We start from the raw sequence: 25,504 nt of genomic DNA, 5'->3' as shown, positions 1-25,504 counted from the left end.
GGAAACGGGGTGTCAATTGACGATGGGAGTTCGGTTGCTGGGAGTGCGTCTCTCGAAGAGGGAGCTTCGGCGTGGTGGAGGTTGATCCAAGGAGCCGGAGGAGCGTCACTTTTCGTAGATTAGCGCTAGCGCGTACAAGCGCGGCCAGCCGCGGCTGTCAAGCCAATCATCGGTTGCCGAATTCAAATAAGTGAAATCGCCTCTTAATGGGGCTTTTGCAGACAACTTGGCCAGACGGACGACTTCGACGCATTTCTATTTCGTGATGGTTACCTGTCCTTTTTCATTGTTGACTCATTTTTAATCTCGCGGTTGTGTATAAAGGCGTGCATCTCTTCAACCAATTCTCATTGCATCAAATTGCATCCTCAGACCGAGTCAAGATTTAAGTTACTTGAGGTCCACCTTGCACACAATCTCTTACAGCAACACAGCGCTTTTAGCTGGTCTTACACATGAGATAAGATCGTACCTGTTCACCCGGCCAGGTTCATCAATATCATCAACATCAACACCTCTGCAACGACCAACATACAAAGGTCAAATTCCTTATTTAAACTGGCCAAAATGGCGTCAAGGAGAGCAACCCGCACGTCTCTTCTCCCGTTCACGATTTTCATGGTCGTTCTCGGCCTCCTCTTTTTCGCATCATCAGCCGCCGCCTCATCACCGTCAGCACCCTCACCATCAGCCGAAGTAGAGCTCATCTGCCACACCGACAACCCATCAGAATGTTATCCTAAAATCTTTCAACCCACAGAAGAGTTCCAGTTAGTTCACGATGATCAAGAATTGCCACACGGACTCCACGTACGCTTAAACATCAACACGGGCAAAAAGGAGGCCAAAATCAATGACCCAACCGAGAAGCACCCGGAACTCGAGGGCCTGCCCGTCGACCGCTCCATTGTGGTCGTGGACTCGGACGAGTCGGCACCCGCGGAGGCGCAGATTCCCAAGGACGCGCCGAAGTACGAACCCGTCGGCGTGGTGAAGCAACCCAAGCAGGAGTCGGGCGAGTTCTACACGAGCCTCGAGTACGTCAAAAAGGGGCCCCACGGAAGCGACCTCCCCATGGACGAGGCTCTCGAATTCCTCGAGGACATTTCTCACGACATTTACTACGGCCTCAAAATCACAGAGACCTTTGACACCGTCAAGTCTCTCTTCTGCCTCATGATCGACCCCAAGACACCCGCGCCGTCCGAGGGCGCGGTGCCCCGCGACCAGCAGGCCGCCGCCATCATCTCCGGCGCTCTCCAGAATAACCCCACCGCTCTCGAGGAGGTGACCAAAGTCTGGCCCCAGCTGATGGACTCATCCTGCCGCTCCCTTCACAAGGCGCCGCAGCTCAAGATCCGGGACGGCTTCTACGCCTCGTTCGTGCGCTCTTCACCCGAGAACGGCGGCGGCGACGCCGCGGACCACGACGTCCTCCGCGCAGCGAACAAGGCCAAGGCGCAAGTCGCCGCCATCAAAGGCCTCATCAAGAGCCCCACCATCCGGGACGACTTCATCGCCAACAAGGGCATGGACCGGCTCCTCGAGGTCCTGGCGCCCAAGGACGCGCAATGGGAGACTGCGCAGCGTAAGGCCGGCCAGCTCGTGCTGGACAGCTTCCTCGATGAGAACATGGGCGCCGACGTGGGCGTCTGGCCCCTGTTCAAAGCGTCCGAGGCGGACAGGTCCAAGAGGATTGCCGACCGCGTGAGCGACGAGAACTGGAAGGTTGCGGTGAAGGCGGTTATGGAGAAGAACAAGGGTGATTCGAGCCACTGGAGCCGGGATCTGTATGAGAGGCTTGACGCGCATGAGAAGGCGCAGTTGAAGTTGATTGGAAAGGATGAGTTGTGATGAGAGTGATGAGAAAGGATGCATAGATCATGACATAGATATACCCAGGTGCTTTTCAGTGTCGTTGTGACAGATGCTCGCTGTCCATGTTGGTGTCCTTTGCAGCGTCGTACAAGTGATGGGCCTCGAAGTACTCCATAAGGTACCTCGACTTGGCCAGTGAGATTTTGGTGGGTCTAACCGATGACATTCTGAAGTGAGAAACCAGGGCTCTCAATCAGTTCGAAACTGGCCACTTTATCCAAGATTGCCGTTGCATCGAAAAACAAAACTGATAGTCGCCAAACGTCACAGCAAGGTAGAGGTGGAAGAGTGAAATGTACTTTTGGTATCTCTTCGTTGAATTCATTCCCATTTTGAGGCTCAAACTTTTTAGCGGACAACGATGTTGTATTGAACTATCATCGCCCAAACAACATGATAGCGGCCTTGCCTTGCTACCAAAACCATTTCCCGTTTCGCCTTGATGCCCGTTTGAATGCAAGAACCTCCCATAGACAGCCCACAACCATACTCTCCCTTACTTCAGGGGGATGAAACGAGAAGAGTGCGTGGCACCGATACCGGGTCTTCCGTGCTTGACGGGGCGGCTGGTAGACTGTTAGCGTTTGTTTCGAGGCACATTGCTGCGTCGAGGCAGCATAATCGGCAAGGGGCGGGGGGCACATACTAAGAGATGGAGAATTCAGCAAGGTAGTGACCAACCATCTCGGGCTTGATCTCGACGGTGTTGAACTCCTTGCCGGAGTAGATGCCAATGACGGAGCCGATCATCTCGGGGACGACAATCATGTCACGGAGGTGGGTCTTGACGAGGTCGGGCTTCTCATTGGGCTTGGCCTCCTGCTTGGCCTTGCGGAGCTTCTTGATCAAGCCCATGGGGCGGCGCTTGAGACCGCGGTTGATGCGCCGGCGGGCACGGGCGTGGACGACATCGCGGAGCTGCTCAGAGTCGAGGTCAAGGAGACTATGGGGCGAGAAGACATGTTAGCTTGGACTGTTCCCCTCATGTGGTGCGATTGATTCTCGGTTTCTTCGGATCGTAGAGGTAGGTGGAGAGAGGGAGAATGGTGATGAAATCATCGTGGTCTTCGTCGATCGTGGGGTGCGACGTGTGATTGATGGTGGTGGGATGTGGGATATGGGCAAACGTACGCCTCGAGGTCGATTCCGCGGTACTGGAACTTGCGGAACGCTCTTCTCTTCTTGAGCTCGGCAGCCTCCTCGGCGTTCTGTATGCGTCCATCCAGTCAGCCAAAAACTGTTCTGTTCCAAGATGTGTAGCCTACGCCACCACGCAACAAGTTCCTCCCCCATTTTTTCCTTGTCGCGGGCGCGTCCATTCCAAATTGCTTTCTTCTTTTTTCCATCGCTCAGGGACACAGGAGGAGATTCGCACGTACGTATTCGGGGTCGTCAGCCATCTTTGCGGGTTGTGAGTTGCCAGGGAATTCGCTTTCGATGCGGTCTATCGAAGGCGAATAAGCTGAATTGCCGGTGGTGTCGAAGTTTTGGAAAGGGTGCTGGGGCTGCAGTCGCTTGGAGGTTTCGCTTCTCTGCGAATCAATCGCCCCACTCGCACTTTTTGGTAGGGTTCGGTTGCCCTCCTACCGCGTCATGTGATCTTTTTGGTTGAAATTCGCTTGGTGAAGGCGGGTGGGCGCACGGGCCTAAGGTCTCCCGTTCTTCTTCCGGCCGCCGACCGGACTTTTTGCTCCACATAGACACCGATTTCGTCCTTGCCAGCTCCTCTTTTGCCGTTGAGACTGTTCCGTGCTCTACCAATGCACGATGGCATCCGGCCCTGTATGCATGAGATAACTGCGATATCATCTTTGATGACTAATGACCCGACACAGCACCCATTTCTTTGGCGTTGGCGGTCAAGCTTACATTGTCACAATGGGATTAGATCTAGCAGTACCTTACTTACCTTACGCGTCCGTAAGAATATGGTCAGTATGGGCAGTCTGCGGGTCCCTTCTGAATCGATGCATCGGGCGAGCTACAAATCACCTAACACAGATCACCGACAACTTACAGTAGCACGCCACAAGAAAGCACGAGCGCCTCATCAGTTTTGACGGTCATCATGATGAAGTTGTCTAATTATTCATAGACCTAGCCTCGGGAACCATGGTTCTACGGCATTCACGTCTTGTAAGACGACCCTGTTTATGCATATCTCGTAGTGAATGTTGGGAAATACTAAACCCAATCTGGACCGAGCCATGGCATCCTCAAGTGGCTGTTAGGCCAGGTCGGCAATATGGCGAGATTCTCTGCTATCAAGCCATGACGTGAATGCTAGGCAACATTACGCAGGAACCAAGATGTAAGTCAAACAAATCATCACCGGACCCTTGAAGTGTTTAAAACAGACTGGTACCCTCGGGCATTGTTCTCCGTCACATGCAGCATGCATAAAAGTAGACAAAAAGAAAGTTGTGTTCATGTATATCTATATCGACCCTCATAGATCTTTTATCATGCCAAATCCAAAAACTCCAATGCTATGCATGTAAATGCCCATATCCCCTATACCATTCCCAGACCCCGTCCGTTCAGCACCTTTGAGTAACAAAAAACTTAGGCGGAGCCGTTGACACCGTTGACCTTCTTGTACTCCTCGCTGAACTCGTACGTGTTGTAGCCATCGTTGCTCTTCTTCTTGTAGAAAGTAGTGCGGTCGTAGGGGGTGAAGGCGACGTTGTTCTTGACACGGAAGACGAGGTCCGGGTTGGAGATGAAGTAGCGGCCGAAAGCAACGGCGACGTCCCACTTGGCGTAGCGCTCGTCGACGGCCCAGCGGGCGCTGTCGCCGAGGTAGCCGCCCGCGACGACGACGGGGGAGATGTTGTCCCACTCCTCGAGGATGAAGTCGAGCGTCTGGGGCTTGGCCTCGTCAAAGGGCTGGACGTCGTCCGTGACCTGGCGGGGCACGATGCCCAAGTTGACGGGGTTGCCGACGGCCTCGACGAGGGAGAGGTAGGCGAGCTTGTGGCCGGCCTTCTTGATCTCGCGGACAATGTAGGCCGTCTGCTCCCAGGTGTCCGGACTGGTGGAGTATGACTCCTGGAAGGTGGCAAAGGGGCTCAGGCGCAGGGCGACGCGCTCGGCGCCGACCTCCTCGACGACGGCCTTGACGATCTCGAGGAGGAAGCGGGCGCGGTTCTCGACGGAGCCGCCCCACTTGTCGGTGCGCTTGTTGGCCGAGTCGCGGGTGAACTGGTCGACGAGGTAGCCGTGGGCGCCGTGGATCTCGACGCCGTCACCGCCGGCGGCGATGACGTTGCGGGCGGCGACGCGCCAGTTGTTGATCTTTTCCCAAATCTCCTCCTCGGTCAGGGCGTCGGGCTTGCAGGGGCGGCCGGTCATCTGAACGTCGGAGGAGGAGCAGTACTTGAAGCCGCGGCCCCGGACGAACTCGGGGTCGGCGGCGCGACCGAGGGACCAGAGCTGCTGGAAGACATAGCTGCCCTTGGCGTGGATGGCGTCAAAGACGTTCTTCCAGGCGGCGATCTGGGCCGGGGTGGAGAAGTCGGGGAGGTCGAGGTCACCGACGTCGGCAGGGGAGACGGCGGTGGCCTCGGTGATGATAAGGGTGCCCGGGGTCGAGGCGCGGTCGGCGTAGTACTGAGAGACGAGGTCGAGGGGGACGGAGTCGTCGTCGGCGCGGTAGCGGGTGAGGGGGGCCATGACGACGCGGTGGCCGAGTTCCATCTTACCGGCCTTGAGAGGCTGGAAGAGCTTGGTGTTCTCGGCGGCCATTGTGAATGTTTGGAGGGGTAAGTCTCGAAAGTCGAAAGGGGGTATCTAGAAATGCAGTTGAAATGGAAGTAGAGAGATGAGATTTACTGTAGATTAGAGAGATGTAAGAAGATGTTTGCGTGTGTTGATGTTGTTCTTCACTTGAAAAGAGGGAGATCTTGAGAGTATTTGTATGTCCCAAAGACTTGGTGTAAGTCCACAACGGACGGCATCGTCGTGGAATCATCTGGAGAGTCCCACCAGGAACATGAGCAGTCCTCGGCACTCGCCCCCACAGCTAGATCTTCCCGCAATGAGTTTGTTGATCCATTGGGCGAAAAGACTTTTCCCGTGGCCCTGGAAGGCTTAGAAATGACCTCCCCTCCGTCGTACACGGCGACAACTCGGCGAGCGGGTCCGACGCCTTGCCGTCCATTTCTCAGCGAGCCACCAGATCCGCTCACTCTCCGAGCGGTGAAACCGAAGCCGGGTTATGGTGCTCGTGCCTTGCGCTGCCCCATGATGTGAAGGGATAGGGGTGATATGGGTTGGGTAAATGACCACTCCAAAGGTAGTCTGAATAATCCCAGGTACTCTGTAGGGCGCTACACGCGGTGTTCCTGGGCAAAAAGGAAAAGTTCTCGAATGTATCGAAACCCCTTGGACGAGGTCTCCCAACTAGTGTAGAAAGAACTGCGGCTCCGCAACGGAATGGGTCCGTGTGGGCAAAAAGACGATGACAGACGATAACCTAGAAGGCAACGAATCATGAAGGCGAATTGGGCCCGATATTGCCAAAAGCGGGTTGAGCGTCCGAGCTCTCTTCGAGGCTTGGGTGGGCAGCCACGTCGGCAGACGAAGTTTTTCAAGGCTCTGCTTAGAAATCGTATAGTACGATGAACGGCAGAGGGGGCCAGAGACTGCGAGGCAACGAAGACGGGGCGCGTGGGTGCCGGTGGGGTCGCGTTTGACAGCTTGTGACTTTTTCAACTTGTTGCCGCGCAGCGAGGGGGTTTAAAATGGTAGGAGGCGCAGAGAGCTTGGTGACGTCCCGGTGGTGATCAGTACCTTAGCTAACACTCAATCTTGCTCAGTGTCCAATTGTGAAGCCTGAATGTAGCCTTGCCGGCCTCCATTCCAAGTCTCTGAGGCGTTGACACAAGTCCAAGAACCAGGAACAGAGCTATACAACCTTAAACTCGTCGGGAAGTTCTGACGTGCTGAGAAATGCCACGAGGTTGCGGCGAACGGCCCGGCGATTCAGATACCTGCCCCACACACCATCATCCTGCCGCACTACCGGACCTCGGGATTTTGCCGGGAACAAATAACAGTAAGGCCAAGCTTCATCAAGAGCCCGCGGCGACTTGGCTGAGAGTGGGATGAAGCCTGTTCGAGTTGTACTTTGCTAGGCGAAGCTCGAGGGTCTAGATCAGGTAATCTCAAAGCCGTGGCTGGATCGGAATGCCATGGCAATTGCTGCCTTAGTACGTAAAATGGAGACGTCTACCGTGGGCAGATGATTGATAATCCCGTCGTGAGAGAACTTTTTCTTGCAACTGCAGTCTGCCAGTCCGAGGTCTGGGATGATGGACGGGATCTTGGTTGTCGGCGATTAGCTTCAGTGGCGTTTATTAACTCCTAAGATTTCCCTCAGCCACACGCCACACCGTTTGCGATGGAGCCCACTTGGAACTTCATCCCTGCACTTGACATTCTGCAGCAGACAGGGGTACAATAAGGGAATCTCACGATGGCTTCAATTCCGAGCTCAACGTCCACCGGTCCCTATAGCGACATCACGCTACTCCAGCTAACTACGAGCCACAATCAAACCTGAGTAAACGACGCACGAATATCCGGTACCTATGCATAGACGAACATCACCTCCAGCCCACTGATATCAATCTTGAGATCACATGCCATGATCCTCACTCCCATTCCGCCCTCTGAGGTGTCCCTTCGCACCAAAATCCCCTGTCTCTTCACTCTCCTCGCCATCAACGCCTATCTATGCAACAGCCCACGACAGCCCTACACCAAACAACCCACCCGTCTGTCCCCAGGCGCCGAAACCTTCCTTCACGGCAAGCATCAAACGCAACAGCGGGGCTCTCCTTCTCTCCTCCTGTCCCGACGCCATAACAAAGGTAAGGTAAGGGGCAGTCTATGCGGGTCCCAAGGTCGAATCCACTTCTCCGCCGTCCGACTTCTGGCCCACGGGAGTCTGTCCAAATGAGGTAGAGAAACACACCCAAATTCTCGCCATTCTACTGCAGTAAGGTCGATAATTCCACATCGCACTTCCGTGCTATTGAAGATGACCTTTTTCAGCGCGGTGATCCATGTCGAGGGCAAAATAAGAATACCATGTCATCCCACGCAGAGACTAAGATCCTATCAAAATCTGTCTGAGTCCGGCATCGAAAAGCTTTCCCGAAAATCTAAGAAAAAAAAGAGTTCACCACCGGTATTGCTACATCTCTTGGTGCTCATGCTGGGATTCGAACTCGGGAACTCTCGTATGCGCTAAGCCTGTCGTCGAGTAAGGCTGGTTGGCGATTTTTTGATTGTTGACCATGGACCACTCCACCACCCAGCCCAGTTTGTCTAGACCCCCCGACCTAGAGGGGCGCCTGCTTTTGCTGGTGGCGGAAATGGAATTGAGGGGAGTTATATACCTTTAGCCTCATGTCCTTGATGATGTGCGGAGAGGTATGGATCAGTTGGGTTCGGTCTGGCCGTTTTCCATTGATGAATACACGTAGTCTCGAGGTGCATAGCTGGACTTCCAAATCCGCGTTGGGTGTGATATACCCATGTTCGAGCAAGTGGCAGCAAACATGACCAGATCAGCCCTAGATGATAGATGATAAAAGCTGAATCGTACTTGTATATGAGCGATAGATCGGTCTATAATGCCATGTCACGAAGCTGTCAAGATCCCACCAGAGTTCTCCGTAAGATGTATCTCATCATCCGTTCACCATATCCAATGTCAACAAAAGCCAGACCCGAAAACAGCTCGCCACCAACGCCAAATCGTCTGATAGTACACGCCGTCCAACCCACCAGAAACTCCCAATGAGAAAGCACCGGTCCATCTATTTGTTATGCCAGATAAAGTTCCTCAGCGAGTCCCACTCGCTGCTCTGCTGGTAAATATACGTCATGCTGCTGCGCAAACTAGGCTGCAGCTCCTGCGGCTGCCAGCGGAACAGGTACATGACCATGGCCCAACTCGTGCTCGCGAAGACGGGCCACGCGTAGTAGCTAATCTTGGCCGAGACGTCGTCGCGGCTGACGACGGGCAGGCCCTTGCCGGGGGCCACGGCGAGGCGGGCGAGCGCCAGGACGACGCGCGCAAAGACGTAGATGACAATCTGCTGGTTCACGCTCGATATCTTGCCGCTGCGCGGGGAGCGCCCGCCAAAGACGATGTAGCCGCCCAGCAGGCCGGCGAAGAAGGAGTCGTAGGGCCCTTCCTTGCCCGGGCTGGGGCCGTAGTTTTTGAGGAGGTACATTGTGAGCTTGTAGATTGTCGCAAACTTTGCGAGGTTGCGGGCGTGTGTTCGGGTCGCGCGGAAGACGAGGCCTGCTTTTTGGCGGAGTCTATTTGAAGGGTTTGCTATGTTAGCCGGGAGGTACTTTCGCGGGGGCAGAGGAGGGTGGTCACGTACGTTCCCGAACGGAAGAGGAATATCATGCTGTAGAGGGCCTGAAGTTAGCATTTTGACTCGACCATGAGAGCGGATTGAAGGTTGCACTACATACACAAGGGCATGAGGAAAGCGGACTTTTGCGCCGTAGACGGCTCCATTGCGGGCGCCTTTGACGACGGCGAGGATGTCGTGGTACTTGGGGTCGAGGACGATGCGCTCGATTGCGGCCTGTACATGCGCGTCAGTTCACGCACCTTTGTTCTCGTTCACATAGCTAGCTCTACCTTGAGGCCGTCGAGGGCGGCGAGCGACATGTTGGCAAAGGTCGTTATCTGGGTGTTGCCTCTATGTGTGGGCGGTCGCAGTGCCTAGCCTCGGCAATTCGTACTCTCCGTAAGTAGACGACGGAATGCGACGACGAGGGTCGCTCTCGATTGAACAAAGCTTCCACTCAGCGCATAGAGGTCGCGATCGTTTTGAAAAGGCAGTAAATGAGCGACAAGTACAGAGTACGTCTACGGGGGAGAATACTAGGAGGGTTCGGACCGGAGGTAATGGGGAACGGAGGTGTGTGAAGTTGAGACGGACAAGTTGTGGTCGGGAGTCGTTTGGTGGTGGTGGTTGTCGATGGGCGGTGGATGACCTTTGCGGCAAGGAGTGGTGGACGGTACCCGTACCTCGGCCCCAGGACCTGTCTGGTCCCACGGTTAGAGGTGAAATCTGGCTGGGTTCGGCTCTGGGCGAGTCACGCTGGAGACGGCCTGTTCCCAACCCCCGGTTCCCCCACATGCCCCAATGACGCAGGGCCGGCGCGCCGCTAAGCCTTCCAGGGATTCGCCCGTCTGGGGAAAACGTCGTGGTGTTTGGGGGGTTTTGGCATGTGATGGCGGATGCCAATTGTGACAGGACAACTTTGCCATTCAACTCTTGGTAATTACAAGCATTTGAACAATTGATCGAATCCTTTAATTCATGATAATTCATGCAGAGAATAAACAAGCCCTAACTGAAGATCATATTCGAGTGAAACGGGTGTAGAATTGATGATAAGTAGGGACAATTGTAAGAGTCAGTTAATGTCTTGGGCCTCCCACGTGTGAATGAATTCCATGTGAATCCCACTTGGCGCCAGTACCGCTGTAGCGGCATGAGCATTCCTTGGACCCCCATTTCTTCACATGTGCTTAAGACTTGCAGCACCAATAGTACTCGTCTCTTCTCATCTCAATCCCAACTCACAGCGCAACGGTAAAGAGTTTAGAGACATGAGATTTTGAAGGAGGTAAAGCTGCGGCATCTCACTATGACAGACTACTAGTTTGTATAGACATGAACTCCACAGTCAACATTCATGCCAGAGACGGCATCGAATCTCAATTCACCCTCAGATCTTGGGCTCGCAGACTGCAATAAACGGCGATGTTACACCTAAGTCAGTTAGCCACACAATTCACACATCCAAACGCAGAGGCAGAACGGCACTCACCACCAAAGAACAATCTCCCCGTCTTGGCGTCGTGCACAACCGTAGTAGACCCAGGCAACACCTCCCCAAGCCCGTCCTCAATGATCTTCTCCCACACGTAGACACCCTCCCCCTCCTTGCGGATGCGCACCGCAGCGCTCTTGGGCCTTGCGTTCAGCGGGTCCTTGGCCGCCTGCAGTATCTCGATGCCCCGCGGGAAGATGGCGGCGTAGACGTCGCCTTTGCCATCCACCGACAGGTTGTCGATGGCGTAGGGCACGGGAATGTCGGCTACTTTCTTCAGTCCGTTACCGTTGTTGCCTGAGAGCGCTTCAAACACCTGCACGCCGCCCGCCATGGAGCTCGGGACGTAGATGAGGCCGTCGAGGCCGCGGACGAGGCCGTTGGGCATGCGGTGACGTTCGGAGACGCGCTTGCATCCCTTCGAGGCAGAGCAGAATGATACGTCGCCGTCGCCCATCAAGGGGCCGATGAAGAATTGCTACAAGTTACGGTGCATCAGCTGAACCTATTTCTATCTTGATCAATACATATGCTTTGTCGCTTACCAGCCCGACCTTGTGAGGTCCGTTGGCATTCGTAAAGTAAAACTCCTCGCTAGACAATGCAGCGACATTATTCGGCGTCGAGATGTTGGCGCTGGCAAACGTGCGGACGTGCTTCATCCCCATCGCCTTAGGGCCTGTTTCGAAGACCTCAATCGTCGAGTTGGCGCCCACGCTCTTCTGGTCCAGGAGAGTGCCAGTGACAGGGTCGACAGAAGGGCCGTTGTTGACCACGAGGATCTCGACCCTGTCGCCCTTTGGTGCGTCAATGCCCGTTATCCCTACGAGCTGGAGCAGCCCGTCGCCGACGGTGCCTGTGAACCCAGGCGTCTCGAGAACGCGGTACTCAAATGCATCGCTCTTGGGGCTGTCAATGTCCAGCGCGATAACGGCGTCCCGCGTGGAGCGGCCCGAGGCGTTCATGTGCTGTGCGCTAGACGCCGGAGCGGGGTGAGGTTAGTTTGCCTTCCCGGATCACACACTCCGGCCCGGGAACGGGAGCGGGGTGCGGGGCGATGATACGGGACGGGTGCGGACATGGGAGGGGGATGCTCAGAGAAAACAAAAACACGTACTTTGGTAGCCATTGCTGACGGGAGAGAGGATCGGAACAGGCGAGAAAGAGCTGGCGCGTGGCCTCAGACAACCACATGTCCTCGCATGCCTGCAGTCTTGGGTCCTCGATGCGGCGACATGAGTAGGGGAAGTCGGACAGAGGCTGGAATTCTTTGCCGATTCCCAGGCCCAGCCAGATGGGGTCCTTGAGCACGAGCTGCAAGGCCACGCCGAGGATCACGGTGAAGATGATGCTCGTTTGGAGAATAAAGCCCATTGTGAACCGATGAAATATGAGCTCCGAACAATGTTTTCGGAATTGAAAAACGACAGACGATATCTTGGCGAAGGTTTGTTCCAGCTTAATAGTTACGGGAAATGTTGGGAATAAAACATGGCAGGTAGGGATCCCTCATTAAGCGAATTCAACGCATGAGGTCAGATCCTTCGGGCACTACCGCTTCGTGATCCACCGTGAAGAAGTAAGCTCGCTAGGGCTTGTCAGAAATAAGGTAGTTCGGGATGCCGAGACCCGTTCGTTTGCTTGGAAAGGTCGAGTCGAGGCTCTGATTTCCCAATCGTAAACGATATACCTGGTTCGGCATGGGACTTTGGTTGTTGGCACAACTTGGAACTGTGCCTTAAGGTGAATGACGACAGTCGCCCCGACTAACAGTGGGCCGACCGTACGTCTCCTCCGTGTCCGTTGGGTCAGTGCATCGCCGAAGCGCACTATGTCTCCGAGGAGTCTCCGTGGACCTTGAACTCCGGCCTTACCTTCCAACCGGCCGAAGCCACATCGGAGGGTTGCTTTAGACCATTCCTGCTTATCTCACCTCGCCTTTGATTCGTCGCCATACTTCTGTCTTCGACGAGTAATAGAGGAAAGAGGCGTGGAGTGCCGCCGTGCTTCTCTCCTCCACCTCATCTTAGGCTGCATGCCCCCTGCCAGCTCATGCTAAGCCTCCCGCCTTGTAGTCTCATTTGGAGGAAGAGAAATCACATCTCTTCTTTCTGGCTGAAAATCTTGACCGCAATTCTCTCCTTGTTTTCTTACTCTATCTCTATCACTCTCGGGTCTCCTTCCTCTCTTGTCATTGCAGTTCCCATCATTGGTCGTCTAATCTGTTCTACCTGCAGCCTCTTCTAGAAGCATCGTGGTAATGGTGCAGCCTGCTTATGGCAGGCTGAACATCCAATGGGGTGGTCAGCGCCGCGTCACACGACAAAATCATATTGGCTCGAGGGCTCAAGTGAGGCTGAAATATTGATTCTGGGAGCGCTGCCTGGCACCTCGAAGATGTTCATTCTTCTGTTCAGGGCGACAAGCCATGCTTATTATATCAGATTTCCCTCGTGTCGTCTCGATGTCGGTTGCTCTCCAACATTCACCACGGATATTCAGTGGACTGGTACGATCTGCTTCGATCTGCTTCAAGCGATGCATCGCTTTTTCAGCTTGTTTTTACTGTTTGCGACTGTAGTCCGAGCAGAAAAAGATATCGAGGGGGTCACCAAGCCGTCGGATGTCTTTTGGCAGCTCGCCAACTTGAATGAGAGTGCTCCCGAGAAACTGGGTAATGTCTACCTCGGCGGTCAGAATTATACATGGTGCTGCCTCAGGGCCGTTGAAGAAGGGTTGAGAATCGACAATGGCACACTGATCATCTACAACGGTACGGTTACCAATATTAGCGCGTTGACAACCGGTGATCTTCGGAGCGCAGCCAATCGAAGTCAGTTCCCATGTGATGCCAAGTATAACGATGTAAGATCTACCATGGCCCCAATTTCCGAGTCTGCTGAAGCTCATCTGGAATGTAGGCGCATCTTGGTGGTGCACCTGAAGTGCGAGTCCAATATGAATGGTTCATCGACCACTGTCCTGGCTGGTCTCTCAGCGACAAGTCTAACTTGAACGCCTGGCTTCACTCCCTCTCGGGTTTCTTGGTACCAGCAGTTGTTTTCTGCTTATCAGTGCCCAGGCGTCGCAAGCTTCATGTTCCTCGGTACGCTGGTCTAGCGAGCCCCTTTCTCATTCTACTTGTGTTGAATTGCTCTGATTTTGTATTAGCCACTTATTCACAGCGGACATCGGCGGCATCAAAAGCATCATCCCAGCAATTCTCGGTGCTATCATAGCAGGCTTGATCGTCACAGTCGACACAATTATATGGCTCTCCATCTGCTTCGCCTTCGCCGGGCCCATGATTCTCAGTGGTCTCTACGAGGCGTTTCTGGACAATCGAGTTCTAGAGTTTCTCAAAAATAGGATCTACGCCAGCCACTTGACCTTGGACATGCGATGTCGCTGTCTCATGCTGGTACTTATTGGAAACCTAGATCTCGCTCTAGGCCCCGAGGGTTTCTCTGCTTCCTCAACTGTTGTTAGGCGTGGATCACCGCAGAGATCAGATGAAGAGGCCGGGGGGCGCGGTGCAGATAGTGCTCCTGACGACAGGCCACCTCCGTCAGGCTCCAGTGATGCACCGTCCATGGGCACAGAGTTGAGGAGACGGGGCAGTGGACGGAGCAGTAGACCGAGCGCATCTGTTCCACAGATTAATGCGGATGATACCCAAGCAGCGCGAGGAGTTACACGTCAATCCACAAACGACTTGGTGGCATCTCCTTGGCGCCACATGGAGAACTTACTCTATGATCTACGACTTTATGACGATGACGATCTTTCCAGGCAGCGTTCTCCTCGGCAGCGGGCAAAGCGATTCATGACACCTGGGCAACGAGAATACACCATTCAAAAGCCACGGCCAAGTTCACAAGAGACCGACCATAACATTATCAAGACCAAAACGCGATTACGCACAATGTTGCATTGCCAGTATTCATTCGGGTCTATTGTTGGAGCACCGGTAATGTCGGTTACACTCAATGATTCAAAAGTGAGATTTCTTCGCTTTACTGACGATTTCAGATTTTTCCTCGGAGGCTTCATCTTCTCATTCCTAACTAGTCTTGACGAACTGGGCGATGAAAATATCGCGTAGGCCAACTCTTCAAGTCCGTTTGGGGGTTGAGGAAACTGACAGAATCCCATAGAGAATCCATTGCCTTCGGATCATGGTACATGGTCGGTGTCACCAATTTCTGTTTATAAAACCTTACTAACAAGAAAGTAGATTATTCCCCATATTGCCATTATCTCTGGTCTACTCCTCGCGGGCAACAACCCGAATATTCTCGAAGGAGTTCTTGCGACAGAGCGCGAAAAAGAGAAACCGGAAGATCCGTATCCAGTCTTCGGCTTCTTGCCCTTTGACCTTGTTTATCCAAGTTGCTACAAGGTCGCATGGCAGTGGCAACGTGGCCATACAAAAAAGTTGTGGATTGAGCAGCTCCTTTCAGTGTACAGCACAACTACCGACGTCGAATTCCCAGGTCACCGAGGAATCGATGGGGACATGAAGTATCTTAGGTCTAAAACCACTTTATCGCTCCTCGACTGGTTTGTTTTACTCTTTCTCACCTTGCTCCTCGTCGGCATCCCATACTTGTTCGCATTCATGCTGGCATACTTCACGCCGCAAATTGGGCTGTCCTGTCGCTCCCTGACGTTCCTGGTTTACTTCGGCCTTCAGCTTGCACAGGTCGGTTTATGGCTCTGGGCTTATGTCGGACCTCCTAGTAATGGCGAAGCCGCTACCCGCACCGGAAATACTGGAAACACCACCAGGCCAATGAACCTCTTCAGGAAAGGAGGGTGGCTCGATGAACGAGGCTTCTATGATCCGTCTAGAGCCCCATGGCATGGAAACACAAGTTCTCGAAACAGGTTCAAGCTTTTCTGGGCCTATATCAAAGACCCAGTGTCAGCTCGACACAAATACTGGTTTCTGTCATGGTACTTGTTGTACTACTCGTTGCAATTCACATTCGGACTGTGCGCAGTGTTCGTTAGCCTAGGGGGAACCTTGATGCAAATCATGGGTGTGTACCGCACCAACATGTGCTTCATCAACGCACATCGTTGGCTGGAGCCGAAAGAAAGACGGCCACCAGTAGTACTATCGGTAAACAGCCGGGAGATGATCAAGTCTGCTACTAGTAAGGATCTACCTGTTGGAAGTTTTGATATTATCGGGAGAGCATAGCTAACGCTTGTCAGCGTACTGGGAGCCGGTCGCCATCGCCGCGATAGCGTTCATGGCAGTTGTTAGCTTCGTCGGCTGGTGGTATCAGAGACGTATGCGCGACGTATTTGGAGAGCGTGCGTCAATTTTCATGTGACAACGTTTTCCGCGGATCTGAGGTTTGGCTAACAAAGTCACAGTGGTCAAGGTGATTGACGATAAAGAGTTCGAACGCGACAAACGGCGTGAACCTGATGGAACAGCTGCAACGAGTAATGGAAATGCTGGTAATGGACAGTAAGGCTGATTATACCAAAAGGGGTCAACATTGATCAGGACGTGAGGACGTGTGATTGCCATGCCCTCGTCAGGACGTAATTACCTTCACAGTATTCTGATGTTTGAAAAAGCCGAAAGCCAACTTGTGAGTTGTTATTCGCCGCAGGGACTTCATCGGTAATATCCGAGGCGATGGACGACGCTGGCTCTCGAGCATTGAGCGTGGAACTCGAAAGGAGTGCCATGCTGGTACTCTACATGGAAGTCCGGTTCCAATGGGGTTTCTTGCCAAGGAGGTTGTCGACGCGGAGGGCAGGCCCGTTGCTCACAGCAAGCCATGTCATAGTCGTTACCAGCCCTGTATTCGTGCAATCAACGTTACATGTCTCGATACCTAAGCACCACTCGGTCCGTAAACCTTCGTCGATGTTTCTATGCGACATCCTTCGGAATGATTCTGGTGAAACTTAGGCCTTGCAATACCTCGATTGCTCGTCATGGTCGACCGCGCACGGAGATGATACGTTGCTTCCTTAGGTCTCATCTCCTAGAGGCGGCCCGTCCTGTCACGGCCCGCGTGCAAGTGGTGACTTCAGAGACTAGATGTTACTTTGTTGGCACATACTCGAAAATCGGAGTACCACTTCCTGTAGATGCAAGCACACGGCGAGCACGGGAACAACCGCCGCTAGATACCCTCCGAGACGAAATACTCATAGAGGCACCGCGGAAGTCGGAGTGGTGAACGTTAGGCACCAGCGATTGAATTGTGGTACCCAGACAAGGATTCGAGCGCAACCAACCAGCCAGCATATCCAATGTCAGCTCGCATTTTCTGGGGCCCCTGGCATCTCACCTGTGCTGTGGAGTCTCAAGAGCCGCAAGAGGGAATCAATATTTCTGACAGGATGAACAGGATGGTTTATTGGACAAGCTCTACGAACACACCGCTTTCCGCAGGGGAAGCCGGGGTCATTGTATGGGCGAAGGATTCAAGCACAGGAACTCAGTCCAGTGCGAATCTCCACAGCGTGGATGCAATTGATCCTTCAATGGTATCTGTAGAGACATCTGGCAAGCTTCTGCTTCCTGGGTAGGCAGCAAAATTGAGATGACTGGGGAGAGAGAAAGAAATCATCCTTGATCAAGTCAGCTCGTGGAGTTGGCATGATGCCACAAAATGCTTGGTACCGTTTCCGACATGCCGCGCTTACAAGACGCGATGGAAATAGAAATACATAAAGAGCCCATCATGAGACGCGTCAACTCGTTTTGATGTATCGCCACCCATAGGTCGACAAAGAAACCCCCCCAAGATTACAATCAATAATGTTCAACCTCGCAAAGACCTTCACCGCAGGCCTAGCCCTCGTAGGTCTGGCCACCAGCACGCCGGTATCCCTCGACAAGCGCCTGCCAGGCCGCGTCGTCCGCGCCGGCGACCCCGTCGTCATCGACCCGACCGGCAACTACATCCGCGTAAGCTTTATGAACGACGGCAGCCTCATCGGCGGCTACGCGGCGAAAGAGGGCACGACCAGCATCCTCCGCGTCGTCCGCTCCACCGACGGCGCGCAGTCCTGGCAGCGCATCGGCGAGGTCTTCCGCGGCGAGAGAGCGACGCACGATATCGACAACGCCATGCCGATCCAGCTGCCGAGCGGCCGCATCCTGTACGCCTACCGGAACCACGACCGCACGGGCGCCGACTGGCACTACACGTACTTCCGCATCTCCGTGTCGTACTCGGACGACGGCGGCGCGACGTTCAAGTACCTGTCCACCGTTGAGGAGCATGTGCCCAACGGCGTCAACGGGCTGTGGGAGCCGTACCTGCGTCTGGCGAGGGATGGCACGCTGCAGTGTTACTACTCGGCTGAGAATTCGGCCGATGACCAGGATAACTTTATGAAATATTCCAAGGACGGCGGTCAGACTTGGTCGGCCTGGGTTCCCGTCTCTGGCGGTGATCGTCTGTCCCGTGACGGTATGGTCGGTGTTGCGCCTATCGGCAACGAAGGAGACTTGATGTAAGTTGAATCGTAATTAAGCTTCCATACCCACCCGGAGAAAGAAACTGACAACGAGCCCTTCACAGCGCCGTGTTCGAACACACCAGGGAAGGTAGGTTCAATGTCGACTACGTCCTCTCCCACGACGATGGATACACCTGGGGCGAGCGTGGCAGCCTCTACACGGCGCGCAACGGCCGCATGTCGGGCGCGCCGCAGGTGTACAACGTATGGGGCACGCTCGTCGCCAGCTTCATGACCAACGAGGACGTTGAGGGTGCCGACGGCTACAACTTTGGTGAGATGAAGGTCATCACCAGCGTCGACCATGGTAAGACATGGAGCGGCAGTGTCGTGACGGGGCCCGCGCAGGCCCATTGGCCTGGACTTTTCAACAGGGATCCGACACATTTCCTGGCGCTGTACTCAAGAGAGGGTGTCGGCGCTGTTAGTCAGTTGTATGAGTTGGTGAACTAGGCATAGGGGTCGTTGAAGAATCGGCCAAACTGTTGCCTATCAATGTTTGGGGTTGTGTATAAATAGTTCACCGTTGGAGTAATATGATAATGACTTGGATGAAATTGTTTGAATGTTGCTCGTGTCGAGCACACTCTGTGCATGATGTCAAATCATCTTTAGAAGGTAAAGCTGAAGTTCAGCGACGACCTTGGCCAGGTTGTTCTCCATAGAAAGGGTACGGATGTCCTCCGTCCACAGCAGAAAATACACGGGTGGTAAAAGAATTGACATAGCTGCCCGAGGGAACGGATTGAGCTTGAGCTGCGCCGGGTTGAGATGGGCCAGGCAGTTGGTCAACTGCATTTGGTGCTGCCTGTGATAATTTGTCTGCCGGGAGTTGGGAGCTCGTATGTGTCTCCGTGGCTCGCGTAGAATTAGGAGCCTTCACTGCTCCTGTTTTCTTTTGTGGATTCCTTTTCTTCTTTGCGAGTTTCCTCTTCCTCTTCTTCAGGGACTTGCCATTCTCGTCCACAGCGTCTTCGTCGACAACCTTCCGCTTGTGCCCGCGCGTCTCTGGAAGATCCGGGTTATTGTGGGCGCGTACGGTCGCACCCGTACGGGTCCTTCAGAAGCTCGCAACCTGTTCGCTCGCTGATATCAAAAAACTCGTTAAGATCCTTCCTCTTGAACTTATAGCCCTGAGCAGTGAGAAAGGTATAAGCTCCCCGAAATCGTGCCTTTTTGAGCGTATCGCGCTCTTTGTGGCCCATGATGATGGATTTATAAATGAGCTGGACTGTCGATGTACGATGGGCGCGTGTTGCAGGATATTATAAACCGGCAGTGTATTTTGATGACGTTGGGGTGATGAGGGACGCCAGAGCTCAGCTCAAGCATGGCAGGTGCAGACAGCTGGCAATCGTAGATCCAGGCCCCTTCAATGCCGCGGGGTGATAAGATAAGATTTTGCATCCTGGCGATAACGATAAGCAATTTTTTTGATGGCGGCTTCAACTTTACCGCAGAATTGAGATCAGTTCGCATCCCAGCCATTTGCATCAAACCCGACGGACGACAAATTCGACCACCGGCACAATGCTTCGTCAAATGTGAGTCGCGACAACGGCAAAAGGCAGCCATGTCGACAAGGAGCTAATGAATGCCCAACAGAAAACCCCGTAATGCTCGCTCCAAGCGTGCGCTCGAGAAGCGCGAGCCCAAGGCCCAGTACGTTCCCCCGATCTCGACAAATGAGTTTCACCATGATCGCAAGCTAATCCAGCAACCCTTCTCTCAAACAGAGAAAACCCCAAGACGGCGCTGTTCCTTCGCGGAAGCTCATGCTCGCAAGTGACACAAGATGCCATCAACGAGCTCTACCAGATGCGCCAGCCGCTCGCCAAGCGCTTCGTAAAGAAGAACGACATCCACCCCTTTGACAACGCCGACTCGCTCGAGTTCTTCTCGGAAAAGAACGACGCCTCCATCCTCGTCTTTGGCCACACCTCCAAGAAGCGGCCCCACGCCCTCACCCTCGTCCGCACCTTCAGCTACAAGGTCTTTGACATGCTCGAGCTCTACCTCGACCCGGACACCTTCCGCACCCTCGCCCAGTTCAAGGGCAAAAAGGTCCCCATCGGCCTCAAGCCCATGCTCACCTTCGCCGGCACCGCCTGGGACAGCCCCATCGCCAACGAGTACACCCACGCAAAATCCTTCTTCGCCGACTTCTTCCGCGGCGAGCCCACGGACAAGATCGACGTCGAGGGCCTGCAGTGGATCGTCTCCATCACGGCCGACGAGCCCACCGACGACGCCGCCAAGCCCGCCATCCGCCTCCGCGCCTACACCATCACCACCAAGCGCAGCGGCTCCAAGGTGCCCCGCGTCGAGGTCAACGAGATTGGGCCCCGGATGGACTTCCGCGTCGGCCGCATGCGCGAGCCCGAGGAGGGCATGCTCAAGGAGGCCATGAAGAAGCCCCGCGGCACCGAGGAGCGCACCAAGAAGAATATCACCACGGACGCCATGGGTGACAAGATGGGTCGCGTGCACGTCGGCCGCCAGGACTTGGGCGAGCTGCAGACGCGCAAGATGAAGGGTCTGAAGCGCAGCAGGGACGTGGCGAGCGAGGACGAGGGGGAGAAGGGTGATGCGGAGGAGAAGCCCAAGAAGGGTCGCAAGGAGTAAAGTGGTTGGTGTGACAAAAGAATGTGGCGACGATTATGAGAAAGAGAGAGTGTGTGTATTGCGGAGGAAACTTGATATACATATCCGGGTGAGAGAAGAGACGACGCAGCGGAGGATCGACCACTCATCGGCGTTTTGTTTTTGGTCAGGAGGCATCCCACGGTTGGAGTTTTGAGCTTCTTTCAGCAGATGGTCGGCAGATTACAAAAGCAGGAACAAAGTCACAAAAAGCATTTAAAGACCTCTATTCTTTCTACTATCGACATTCTTCTTCTCTCCCCGGCATTGGCCAACTAGGTGACGTTCGTACCTGTAGGATATCAACTAACGTAACCACCTCACAGCTTCAGATCCAGATCCGAAACCCTCCAGACCAGACGCTCACCGCTAGGATCCCTCTTCCTCAGCAACTCAATAGCTTCTTGCGCTCTTTCCAGCATGGTGGCGCCCTCGACAATCTTCTGCTTGTTGGGCTTGATGATACCCTGCTCCAAGAGCGTCGGCACAATCTCTCTCTGCATCTTTTCCTTGAAGAACTCATTCTGTACAACCAGGACGTCAGCTTTTTCTCTCATCGTGACAGCATACTCACTCGATTGAGAAACGAAAGAAATCCAAAAAAAACTCACCGCCAGGTAAAAATGCGTCCTCACTCCCCGAAGCTCAACACCATCAGCCCACTCCCCAACCAACACATCCCCCACCTCCATCTCATACACAGGCTCAACCTCCTCCGTCGCATCCCTCACAATAACAGGCAACATGACGGCGACTTTCGTCCCCTTACCCGCAATCTTCGTCAACGGCCTCAACGTGCCCTCGACGGACCCGATGCAATCCAACACAAACGGCACCACCCCCTCCCCAACAGCCCCCAGAATCTTCTCCACGACGTCGGCGTCCCGGTAACTAAACGTCGCCCGCGCGCCCATCTCCTTCAGCTGCGCGTGGTGCTTCTCGCTCGCCACGGCCAGGACGTTACGGTACCCCCAGTGCCGCAGCACCTGCACAGCATACACGCCGACGCTACTCGCCGCGCCCCAGACGAGCACGGCGTCGTCCCTCGCGCGCGGGGCCCATCCCTCCCCCTCAGCTGGCCGCGGCCACGGCAGCTCTACTCCCAGATCCGCCGTCACGGCGTGAAACACGGTAATCAGATTCGTCGGCACCGTCGCCGCCTCCTGCGGCGTGACGTTCGCGGGCAGCTTGGAGACCAAATACGCCGGCACCGTCGCGAAATCCTGATGCGCGCGCTCGCTGAAGTGGTGGAACGCAAACGTAAAGATCTTGTCCCCCGGTTTCAGTCTGTCGGCGTCCTCTGGGTCCTGGTCGGGGCCTACGGCTACCACTGTGCCCGCTGCACCGCCGCCCATGACTTCTGGGTGGTTGCAGAGGAGGCCGCCGTCGGCGCGGTGGAGGTCGAGGGGGCTGGAGGCCGTCCATTCGTTGAGGATGAGGATTTGGCCTGGTCCGGGGGGTTGTGTCTCGCGGTCGAGGAGGATGAGGGGCGCGCGTTTGGCGGGTGTGGCGACGGCCTTGTGGGTTTTTGGGATGGTTGCCATTTTCTAACTCTTTCTCTCTTGACGTTTGGATTATGAGATAGTTGTGTGTGTATCAGGGAAGATTCAATCTGCTTCGCGTACAAGCGAGTCTGATGATGGCTTAAGAAGATTGTCTTCACTATAAACGACACCAACACCCTTGAAGTTGAGAGATTCTCGTGCCATTTTTGTACTCGTCCTTATCCCCACTAACAACTCCCAACGAAAAGCAATTGTCAAACCAACAAAAGCTCAGCATTGCGTTTTCAAGCAACAATCACCACGGACACGGGATGCTGAATAAGCTTGGCGCAAGGGAGTTTCGGCCCCGGTTCGTAGTTGATGTCGTGATTTCTAAGCCAGATGACTGGAGAAGGGATGAGCTGTGTGCCCCCGCTTTCCTCCAATCCGCTGCTCTTCGTCTGATCCAGTCCCTACTTTTCTGACCCAAAAATGAGAAATTGCTTCTGGAATGGGAAGACCATTTCCCCCCCCCCCCCCAGAAACTTTGGGTTTCTTGCTGGTGATGCGTGTAACTGAACCATTACCACATGAGAGCATGTTACGTCACGGTGGCAGTTGTCGAATGCAATGTTCTACTTCGAGCAAGGCAAGGTTATTTCGTCGTGCCCAAATCGATTTTTTCTGAAACCTTGGATCTCCGGGAATGCATGGAAACACAATGGGAATTGCTTCTTCGAGATAGCTAGAGTGGGCTTGATTGATCATACCGGAGCCGTGTAGGGACAAATCCGGCCTAAATCCTTGACTGGGGGCAACGGAACTGCCGCCAAACGGGTCCGGAGCCCGGTCTTTGCCCCCGACCAGTCCCACTTAACCCGGTACTCGCTCAGTCTGCTCCGGTCGGCAAAAAACGGGGAACGGCCTACCTTTCCATTCATATCGTGTCGACTCGCCTGGCTGGGCAGCTGATACTTTGAGCGCGCGCTCGCGCGCCTAGTCAGTCTGATGTTGAGACGCCGAGTCGAGTCGCGCCTCTGACTACTAGGATATCCGGACTTGGCTTAGACAGGCGGTCGATAAGGTACCTTAGGCTGGTAACTGCCAAAATTGTCCAGTTTTCACGTGAAAGGATAGTAAGCTGAAGATGGAGGGAATTCGTGGTATTGTTCTATCAAGGTTCGTGCCCCATCTAGGACCCGTGACATCTCTTCAAGTCCATCCAAAAACTCCTCTGAATCGTTAGAAAAGATAAAACTGAGTGTAGGTGTCGACCCAATCCTTGGAGCGTGGCAGCCCGTAAGACGATGGCTTGCTCCCCGTGTTCCCGCCAACCCGCCGTCGTTATCCTATCCCCAGCCAGGCGCGAGAGCCATTGGCGCCCCCTCCATCTCCCATTTTGAGCGGGAACAAAGGCAACCTCCTCATGCTCCCCGCCTCTCCTCAGCTGGGCTCGCAAAAGCCATCTCTCCTCGCGGCACCTCCCATCGTCCCCCAAGGTCCGTCTCTGTCGACACCTTATCGCCCAGCGACAGCTTGCGAAAAGGGAGGGAAGAAACACAGAGAGACGTGACCTTTGTTTGTGTTTCTTATCCTTCTCGCGAGCCGTTGTAGAAATTGTAAAGGAAATGTTGATAAAATTCGTTCAGACCCAAGGAAAAAGCCCATCAGGGTCTCCCCACACGGGGGGAACCGTGTGGGGAGACCTATGAAGATTCTATCCAAACTCCGTTGCGCCATTTGGTATATCCGTTCATGGCATCCATAAAAAATAAAAAATAAAAAGTCGCTTTATCCGTAACAGTCAAATTCGTCTGTTATTTGTTCGAGATCAAATCGCACGTCCGCTTATCGCTTATCGCTCATCCTAGACCAATATAATGCGCTGAGCATGTTTCTTTTTTATTTTAGATGCGCGAGGGCTGGTTGAGGACGTTGAAGCCCATGGGACCGACGGGCACCGTCCTCTTGGTCTCGATGCCGTGCTCGAGGTCGTAGCGGTAGGTGGGCGGGTTTCCGACCTCGCGGAGGGCCTTCTTGACTCTTGATCGGAGGGAGCGGCGTTCCTTGACGGCGGGTGCTGCTGCTGTCGCGGCGGGGTCCTTTTCGAAGGATTCCTTTTCAAAGGAGCAGATGGTTGAGGTCTCGGAGAAGGTGGAGGGTGCGTATGTTGCTTTGGCCATTGTTGCGGTTTGGGGGGTTTTGAATGGTGGTTGTGTAGTAATTCGTGTAGTAATTCGTAATTTTGGCGGTGATGTTGTTATCGAGAGTTGAGTGAGGGGCTGTGGTTGCGAATGTGGTGATGGATAACTACTTGTAGTTTTGCTTTTGATGATAGCGTTTGATTGATGGAGGATTGGTAGAAAAGGCTGATTGATTGCTGACGCAGGCCAAGATCAACAAGTGGTAAGTTGGGCGTGGCATGCTCTATATAACTATGTTTTCCAAAACGAAGCGATGCACCGCCTCCAATGCCATGGCACGCAATGTCACTGTATCCTGCATCCATCCTGTACCTAGTGTACACTACTAACCCCAAGCACCTAAGGTAGGTAACAAAGTATCCTTTTTCGTAGGACTCATCTATTCCAAGCAAAAGCCGGCGGCGTGGTTTGGGGGCCCCCCAAAAACGGGCGCAAAAACCTGAACAAGCATCTTCCCCCCCCTTTCCTCGTCCCAACCCAAGCCATCCCATCCCATTGCACACACACACGCACGCACACATGCGCAACTTGCACACGCAGTACACGCATCCTCCAAAGATTCCGTCACTGGGAGAATAAACCCCCCCCTCCCCCTCCCCTGGTCCTAGCCCAAGGCATCCGACCAGGCCCCCGGAACAGATCAAGGTCGGGTATCCACACCATTGCGTAGCTTCCACACGTCCTTGGTCCATGGAGGATGCTGGTGCGGCGGTCCCAGTCCCGCCCATAACCAACAATTGGGCTTGCGTGGGCGTGTGACGGGAAGCTTATTGAGCTTAACCTCTTTCGCCCCGTCCCTCACGCCGTCCTATTCACATACATAGTTGCAGTAACAAGTCCTTGACACAACTAAACCCCAAGAGGTAAGTAAGACTACCCAAAGGGATTCCTGTACAGGCAAGACATTACGCCGGT

General features: G+C 54.1%; 10 protein-coding genes across 10 annotated transcripts; 4 read left to right on the top strand and 6 right to left on the bottom strand.

The window, feature by feature from the left end:
* Positions 1–567: 567 nt before the first annotated feature.
* On the top strand, positions 568–1,854 carry BDZ83DRAFT_575973 (nucleotide exchange factor SIL1; the record flags this gene model as incomplete). The annotated part of the gene is made up of 1 exon (XM_060504873.1): positions 568–1,854. The coding sequence occupies one exon, from the start codon at positions 568–570 to the stop codon at positions 1,852–1,854; it is 1,287 nt and encodes a 428-aa protein (XP_060365737.1).
* A 520-nt stretch (positions 1,855–2,374) lies between these two features.
* BDZ83DRAFT_576121 (40S ribosomal protein S15) lies at positions 2,375–3,278 on the bottom strand (the record flags this gene model as incomplete). Its single annotated transcript, XM_060504894.1, has 4 exons — positions 2,375–2,444; positions 2,525–2,821; positions 3,010–3,086; positions 3,258–3,278. The coding sequence occupies 4 exons, from the start codon at positions 3,276–3,278 to the stop codon at positions 2,375–2,377; spliced, it is 465 nt and encodes a 154-aa protein (XP_060365736.1).
* Positions 3,279–4,443: 1,165 nt separating this feature from the next.
* Positions 4,444–5,625, bottom strand: BDZ83DRAFT_651106 (NADPH dehydrogenase; the record flags this gene model as incomplete). Its single annotated transcript, XM_060510430.1, has 1 exon — positions 4,444–5,625. One exon carries the CDS (start codon positions 5,623–5,625, stop codon positions 4,444–4,446), a length of 1,182 nt encoding a protein of 393 aa, XP_060365735.1.
* A 2,959-nt stretch (positions 5,626–8,584) lies between these two features.
* BDZ83DRAFT_287301 (peroxisomal membrane protein 24) lies at positions 8,585–9,692 on the bottom strand. The gene is made up of 4 exons (XM_060502169.1): positions 9,551–9,692; positions 9,379–9,494; positions 9,285–9,311; positions 8,585–9,216 (listed from the first exon to the last, which is right to left on the bottom strand). Exons 1-4 carry the CDS (start codon positions 9,578–9,580, stop codon positions 8,709–8,711), a joined length of 681 nt encoding a protein of 226 aa, XP_060365734.1. The 5' UTR covers positions 9,581–9,692; the 3' UTR covers positions 8,585–8,708.
* A 557-nt stretch (positions 9,693–10,249) lies between these two features.
* BDZ83DRAFT_618882 (uncharacterized protein) lies at positions 10,250–12,489 on the bottom strand. Its single transcript, XM_060508093.1, has 4 exons — positions 11,873–12,489; positions 11,301–11,730; positions 10,753–11,233; positions 10,250–10,694 (listed from the first exon to the last, which is right to left on the bottom strand). Exons 1-4 carry the CDS (start codon positions 12,127–12,129, stop codon positions 10,651–10,653), a joined length of 1,212 nt encoding a protein of 403 aa, XP_060365733.1. The 5' UTR covers positions 12,130–12,489; the 3' UTR covers positions 10,250–10,650.
* Positions 12,490–12,808: 319 nt separating this feature from the next.
* Positions 12,809–16,006, top strand: BDZ83DRAFT_287243 (uncharacterized protein). The gene is made up of 6 exons (XM_060502168.1): positions 12,809–13,620; positions 13,677–13,861; positions 13,927–14,730; positions 14,788–14,856; positions 14,913–14,943; positions 14,993–16,006. The coding sequence occupies exons 1-6, from the start codon at positions 13,051–13,053 to the stop codon at positions 15,962–15,964; spliced, it is 2,631 nt and encodes an 876-aa protein (XP_060365732.1). The 5' UTR covers positions 12,809–13,050; the 3' UTR covers positions 15,965–16,006.
* Positions 16,007–17,551: 1,545 nt separating this feature from the next.
* BDZ83DRAFT_751513 (glycoside hydrolase family 93 protein) lies at positions 17,552–18,711 on the top strand (the record flags this gene model as incomplete). Its single annotated transcript, XM_060514060.1, has 2 exons — positions 17,552–18,252; positions 18,321–18,711. The coding sequence occupies 2 exons, from the start codon at positions 17,552–17,554 to the stop codon at positions 18,709–18,711; spliced, it is 1,092 nt and encodes a 363-aa protein (XP_060365731.1).
* Positions 18,712–19,751: 1,040 nt separating this feature from the next.
* BDZ83DRAFT_618869 (brix domain-containing protein) lies at positions 19,752–21,117 on the top strand. The gene is made up of 3 exons (XM_060508092.1): positions 19,752–19,802; positions 19,864–19,920; positions 19,995–21,117. Exons 1-3 carry the CDS (start codon positions 19,789–19,791, stop codon positions 20,881–20,883), a joined length of 960 nt encoding a protein of 319 aa, XP_060365730.1. The 5' UTR covers positions 19,752–19,788; the 3' UTR covers positions 20,884–21,117.
* Positions 21,118–22,925, bottom strand: BDZ83DRAFT_618867 (zinc-binding dehydrogenase). The gene is made up of 2 exons (XM_060508091.1): positions 21,513–22,925; positions 21,118–21,425 (listed from the first exon to the last, which is right to left on the bottom strand). The coding sequence occupies exons 1-2, from the start codon at positions 22,443–22,445 to the stop codon at positions 21,222–21,224; spliced, it is 1,137 nt and encodes a 378-aa protein (XP_060365729.1). The 5' UTR covers positions 22,446–22,925; the 3' UTR covers positions 21,118–21,221.
* Positions 22,926–24,240: 1,315 nt separating this feature from the next.
* Positions 24,241–24,859, bottom strand: BDZ83DRAFT_791836 (uncharacterized protein; the record flags this gene model as incomplete). The annotated part of the gene is made up of 2 exons (XM_060515740.1): positions 24,320–24,859; positions 24,241–24,252 (listed from the first exon to the last, which is right to left on the bottom strand). The coding sequence occupies exons 1-2, from the start codon at positions 24,566–24,568 to the stop codon at positions 24,241–24,243; spliced, it is 261 nt and encodes an 86-aa protein (XP_060365728.1). The 5' UTR covers positions 24,569–24,859.
* Positions 24,860–25,504: the final 645 nt, after the last annotated feature.

This window comes from Colletotrichum acutatum (assembly GCF_030867785.1).
Source record: "Colletotrichum acutatum strain CBS 112980 chromosome Unknown BDZ83scaffold_39, whole genome shotgun sequence".
NCBI lineage: Eukaryota > Fungi > Ascomycota > Sordariomycetes > Glomerellales > Glomerellaceae > Colletotrichum > Colletotrichum acutatum.
This window is presented reverse-complemented; position numbering and strand designations above follow the sequence as displayed.